Genomic DNA, 6,397 nt, shown 5'->3' with positions numbered 1-6,397 from the left:
CCCCATCCTCCTCCTCCATTTTTGACACCATGTAGCTGTTACCTCTCCTCTCTTTGCCTCTCGCCTTCAGTAAGACACTATGTAGCCTAGAATAGTGAGAATCCTTTAATATGAAGAGTGAATGAGTGTGTGTGCGTGTGCGTGCGTGCGTGCATGTGTGCGCATGTGTGTGTATGTGTGTGAGAAAGTGAACGAATGAGTTTCGGACACCTTTTGAGAGGTCGTATGTGAATGGCCAACCCCAGCCGTGTGACATTGACGTTGATGTGAACACTGTAGCTCTCCTCTTGATTTCTTGCTTTTTTTTTTCAAATCAAACCATAAACTGCTGCTCAACATCAGCCAATGATATTCTCGTAAAACTGTGACAGACATGTCTGATCCTCCTCTGTCACCTGCCATTTAGTTGCCATGGAGATGTGCCAGTGTGTCATCTGGCTGAGCAACTCCTCATCTGATGAGAACAGAGCATACAAACTTGTGAAGTGCTGGATAAGTGTACAATCTTTTTATTTTACAGTTTTTCCAAGGTGTCTAAAAGGTGTAATGTGCTATGTGGCAGCTATGAGTACTGTGTCTTTCTTCCAGGTGTGAAACAATGCTGACAAATCAAGATTTTATTTGGCTATTTAAAAAAGTGAACTGTATTTATGACACTATATAGGCATAAGTAAAGTTGTTTTTTAAAGATTTGGATGTTGTGTTCCTTTTTACTTTATTAGTGGTTGAAGACAAACACGATCAACATATCGAAAACAATCTTTATTACAAGAACCGGACAGAAAATATCACTTTTTTGGAACATCTACAAAGACACAACAATCTTAGTTATAAAAGTCAAAAATAAGTTAGCAAAAAATAAAATGGCAAAACCACTCTGTAGAAAAAAAGGGAACGTATTTACATCAATAAAATTCATAACCAGTAAAGCAGATCTTGGTCAAAACTGCCTTGGTACATATTGGCCCCACAAATGAACTCATGTTTTTTTTAAGCATTGAAAACACACACAAAAAGAATGAAAGAAGGTCAGGGAAAGGTTTTGAAAAAGGAAAACTTAAGTAAGGAGAAAATCACTTTATCATTCATCTATGGTTCTATCAGACCGAGCCTAACAGAGATCCACTCTAGTAACTAGGTGTTGGGTTCATGCAGCAAAGTCCTTGAATCACTAGTTAGACCAATCTCCCTTGGGTTTGGCAGACAGAACTGCACCGCAGGATAAGGCAAGGAATACAGGGAGTAAGGCCTCAATGGTAGCAGGTGGAATTCAGTTTAGCAGACCCATAGACCAGGAGAGTTGCTTTTCAGAAAAATGAGTACTTTTTAGCATAAGACACTGAAAAAAAGTACAGCTGAAAATAAATTAAATTGGAATTTACTGTGACTTGTGAGCCTGCTTTGCCATCTGTTGTTTTCTTGTCAGTGCCTCTGAGCACCTACGGGTCAGCTGTGTGGAGGGTCTATTTGGGAATGTCCATCGGAAAGGCCACGGCGCTGTCCGCTGCAGAGATGCTGTCCACGATTGAGGTCAAGGCACGCATGTTCCCCTGCTCCGGAGAGTCAGCAACACTCAGGAGATCTGCAAAGAGACGCGATCACATAGTTCATATCTGAGTGGGGGGTTGATGGTAGGTTGATGCCGTCAGATGAGAAGGTGTGTCGGATATACTCACCCTCGTTGCTGTAGCTCTGTGTGCACTGCTCAGGAGTGCTGCTCCACTCAGGACTACTGCAGCAGGTGCTGCCCGAACTGGGTTCACTGGATGACGACACCTGTGACCAAAGAGACACAGAAGTGGCTGTCAGTCATTCGTATTACACGGCACACCTCGTCCCACACAGACACACAATGTAACCCATGATAGTGTAATACTATACAAACTAAAACCACAACCAAAGGATCCCAGGAACCTGTAGTGAAAAATGTGTATTATAAACGAGAAAAAAGACTTTCCTAATGTGGTGGAATGTAAAAGATTTGTTGATAATCACTTCATTGAGGCCACTAAATATCATTTTGTGCTTTCTGTAGTTCAGTTTATTGGAACAGAAAACTAGATCATAATCCTGAAAACAGATTTAGTCAATTGCAAGACAAAAGTAAATGTGTCATTGACACCTCAACCCTGTCCTATCTAGTGTCTCCCCTTCTGAGTTTACATTTCCAACTAATGCATTCCTGTTCTTTGTGGTAAATATGTGACCTATCGCCAACCGTTCCACTTTTGTCCTACTCACCCTGGGTTGGGTGGTGCTGGGTCGGAAGTTCAGTCCCTGCTGTCCAGTCTCAGTGTCTTGCTGGTTCAGGGAAGACACCAGAGCTTGCAGTCTTTCGATGTACTGGATGGCACTCCGCAAGATCTCCACCTTGGGCAGCCTCTGGTTTGGGTTCATTAAAGTGCTCCTCTTCAGAGCATCAAAGGCCTCGTTCACCTTCTTCAGACGTCTCTTCTCCCTCATTGTAGCCGCTCTCCGACGGTCCATGGTGACGGTCTTCCTTTTGCACAGCTTGCAGGCCCAGGGCAGGCACTGACCTGGGCAGTGGGGTTCAGAGTGAGGCGAAAGGCTGGAGGGAGAAGCTTTGTCCTCTGTTCCCGTAACTCCAACTCCAACACCTCCAGACAGGCTCCCACACAAGCCCATCATGGAGCTCCTGTCCTGGTAGGTGCCTTGGTCGTATGCCCCGGGCATCCGGGAGGGGAAGTAACTGTCTCCTCCCTCATAGAAGCGCTGGTCAGGGAAGAAGTATGGGTTGGTCTCAAAAAGTTCCATGCTGGATGGCTCTGTGGTCTGAATGGAGGACAAAGTTCCCTGCTTCCCTGGACCTACTCTACTGTACGTAGTCTTGGGTCCTGTGCCTGGAGCGTGTGCTGGAGTGTAGGTGTGTGGCTGTCTTGTCTGGGTTTGTGATGAGTGGAAGACGTGTGGAGAACAACTGGTGTGGAGCAACTGTAGGCTGGCATTTAAACCCCTATGCCTGCTGCAGGATCACAGGGTTAAATTTAGCACGAGCCCCCAGAAACCTGACACGACGTTTAGCTGTTGCTGCACATCTACACTTCACATCTCTGTCGGACCCTGCTCTCCAGGGGCTTTAAGGTCCCTCAATGTGTGTGTGTGTGTGTGTGTGTGTGTGTGTGTGTGTGTGTGTGTATGTGTGTGCGCGCGCGCGTGCCCTTGTGTGGTTCTGTGCACTTGTGTGTGTCTTAAGAGGCCGGGACATGATCAAGTTGCCGTGGAAATGGGACGGCAATCGCGGATCAAAGATGCCAGTCTTAATGAACTAATCCCAGGCTCGCGTCTCCTTCAATGACACCATACATGAAGTCCCCTTCCATGAGAGGGGGTGGAGGAGGGGGACGGGTGGCAGAACAGCCTGGAAACAGCTGTCACTTCTACTAGGAGCCAATGACGTGCAATGACAAGAAGTTGTTTGACTCCAGTTGAAGAGGGGTAAAAAAAAATGAGACCAGAGATTGTTGTTTACTAAAAACTAGGTCAAGGATAAACAGTCTTTGGGAATGAAGGTTGATCGAGACTAAAAATAGGACAGTGTAGTCAGAAGCTCATGGGAACACATTAATATTACTGACTTTTTTCTGATCTGACTGCACAGTGATGCAACTGACCCTCTGAGCTAAACTAGACAATAACTCACGAAAGCCTGTGTAGAAATGGACAGAATACTCTACGGTACGTCAAGAGCGAAGCTGAAGCTAGCTGTGGTTATCCCCTGAAATCATGGGGCAATAATGGGATGGCCAAGCAGAAGAATGACAGCAATTGTCATGACTTCTTCCACTCAGTTGTACTGTTGGTGTCAATCCTTCCAGGACATGATTTACCTCGTAGCTCACCAGCTAATTCTGACTGGCTTCCTCTATGGTGGGGACAGCCAAAACACACACTTCATCAGCTGAGAAGAAGCTGAATGGTAGGCATAGTGAGAGATAGATGCTTTACATCCCCGAGTATCCTATATCACTACCAAAGGTTCACATGTTATTATACAAACATGACAATGTTTGTCAGACGCAGAGGCGTTGCTTTGATTTGTTGCCGTACTACATAATGTATAGACCAGTGACACATCATGTCCAGCCTGGGACATTTGTCAGAAGTTGTGTGATTTTTTTAGTCCCATATTAATAACATACCAAAAATATATCCTTAAAAAATGGACCATGACGAAATTAGTTTGTGGTCACCGGTGCTTCAGTGAGAATTCAAAAAAGGTGGAGAAAATAAAATCTGAGCAGGAATTTCCTTGTCTTTCAGCTGTTGAGTCCCAACCCCAAAAAAAGGCAGATGATTAAATGAGTCAACGATATAAATAAATAAAACCGTCTCAACTGTTACATACTGATATTTTTCTTTCATGACAAGTGTCTTGGACTGTTCTGTTGACTAAACTGCTTCCAGGGCAAAAGAATTACATTTAGACAACTCCAACAATTTATATCATTAGTGATTCAGTAACAAGAGATATGGAAGAAGCTGAAATACAAGACGTCAAGACGTTGTGTAGCAAGCTGTCTGCTACTTATATCAACTGAGTCCTAGAATTGTCTAAGAATTTTGTTGTAGACTTGTGTACAATGTCATTAAAGGTATTCTATTCTATACTAAAATGGCTGATTATCCCCTAGCTTATTATATTTACTGATCTATCAATTTATACTCCATCTATCTATTTTTACACTTTCTCAACCTACTGTATATTTCATCATGTAAGACAGTGGTGAAACATTGCTCAAGTACCGCAGGCCCACTACGACATCTATTGATTATCATTCATTCATTCATTTTCTTGAAGACGAGACAATCCGTAGTTGTCTTCTCTTCAGGAGCTTATTCCAATCACATGTCGCCAGTTTGTCGCACCGCTATAAACATACTCAGGTTCACATTCAACACCTACAGTCAATACGGAGTCAGCTTCACGTTTTCAGAGAGAATACACACAGACACTTGGGGAACAAGCAACACCTCCTGCCACCCAATGTCAGCTGGGATAGGCTCCAGTGTAAACCTGTGACCTGGGTCTGGATGTCCTCTGACTTCTTCAGATCAATACATTATTTACAAACCATTTTGATTAGATTAATTAGACATGTAAACCCAATAGATTATTACTTAGACTTGGTTCACATAGTGTTGAACATCAGTCTAAAAATAATGATAAAATGCAGTGGTGACTGAAACCACTTTTCTGCAGGTACACTCTTTTACGCCTGTCACATTCTGCCAGTAGCACATGCTTGTCAGTGAGGTATAGTCACAGTGTGATATTAAGACCTTTACTTAACAAATCGATCTGAATACATCTTTCATGACCAACTATTGAGAGCGGTATAAATAATGAAGTTGCAGTTCAATTTAAAGTAGAATTATGGCAGCTTCAAATCTTTTGCCTGTCAGCAGAGCGAAACTTTCCAGTGTGAGCGGGAATGACACATTGATCCAGTGGGAAGGTCATCTCTGGTGCCAGGCAGCGCTGCTGCAGTCCTGGACAGTGGATTGTAGTCTAGTCCCGGGCTTTTGTGATGGAGCAGAGTGGAGTGTTGAGGTTTGGCACAGGGCTGCAGTGGGCTGTCAGGTTAGTCTGTGATGGATAGTCACTGATGGTGGAGCAAGTACAAAGACGCCTGTGTTGCTCTCATGGGTGCAGCAGGGAGGGGGTCAGCAGTGTGTCAGAGTCACTCATAACCCCATGTCATCTTAACCCATTGTCAGCAGAACGAGTGTGTGTGTGTGTGTGTGTGTGTGTGTGTGTGTGTGTGTGTGTGTGTGTGTGTGTGTGTGTGTGTGTGTGTGTGTGTGTGTGTGTGTGTGTGTGTGTGTGTGTGTGTGTGTGTGTGTGTGTGTGTGTGTGTGTCCCTCAGTAGTTTAAGGCATACACTTGTGTCTTGTTTAGGGAGTAAGTCCCCTCTCAGCATTTTGAAGTGAGCACTTGAGATGCAGTAAAGCAGAGGAGTGTTTTATAAACAGTGTGTATTTACTGTTTAGGACATGCAGAGTATTCCATCCTAAATTCATTTAATATTGGTTCAGATACTGTATTTAATTTACACTAACAACATAGAAATCAAATCACACTCTCATTCACACTCTCTCAAGTGATAGGTCAAACTTTTTTTCAAATTGTGTATTTGAAGTTTTAGCTGTTATTACCTGATCACCTTAAGATGAGGGGCATAATAAAATAGATATAACAGTGAAAATCGCATTTAATTTCATTTAATTTAGTTAACAGTAAATCTACTGCTGGAACTACTAGACATCTCACAGAAACCACACAAATAGTAAAAAGCACAACATTTTCCACATTTTATTGAATGTCAGTTTTTTTAAATTAAAAATATCAATACACATTAAGCATTTTGTTCAAGTG

At 43.1% G+C, this 6,397-nt stretch overlaps 1 protein-coding gene across 1 annotated transcript; it reads right to left on the bottom strand.

Moving 5' to 3' along the window:
• Window positions 1–747: 747 nt before the first annotated feature.
• On the bottom strand, window positions 748–2,948 carry myog (myogenin). The gene is made up of 3 exons (XM_068315383.1): window positions 2,242–2,948; window positions 1,677–1,776; window positions 748–1,582 (listed from the first exon to the last, which is right to left on the bottom strand). The coding sequence occupies exons 1-3, from the start codon at window positions 2,773–2,775 to the stop codon at window positions 1,464–1,466; spliced, it is 753 nt and encodes a 250-aa protein (XP_068171484.1). The 5' UTR covers window positions 2,776–2,948; the 3' UTR covers window positions 748–1,463.
• Window positions 2,949–6,397: the final 3,449 nt, after the last annotated feature.

This window comes from Antennarius striatus, chromosome 5 (assembly GCF_040054535.1).
Source record: "Antennarius striatus isolate MH-2024 chromosome 5, ASM4005453v1, whole genome shotgun sequence".
Classification (NCBI taxonomy): Eukaryota; Metazoa; Chordata; class Actinopteri; order Lophiiformes; family Antennariidae; genus Antennarius; species Antennarius striatus.
The sequence above is the reverse complement of the archived record's forward strand: the minus strand, read 5'-3'. Positions and strand labels throughout refer to the sequence as shown.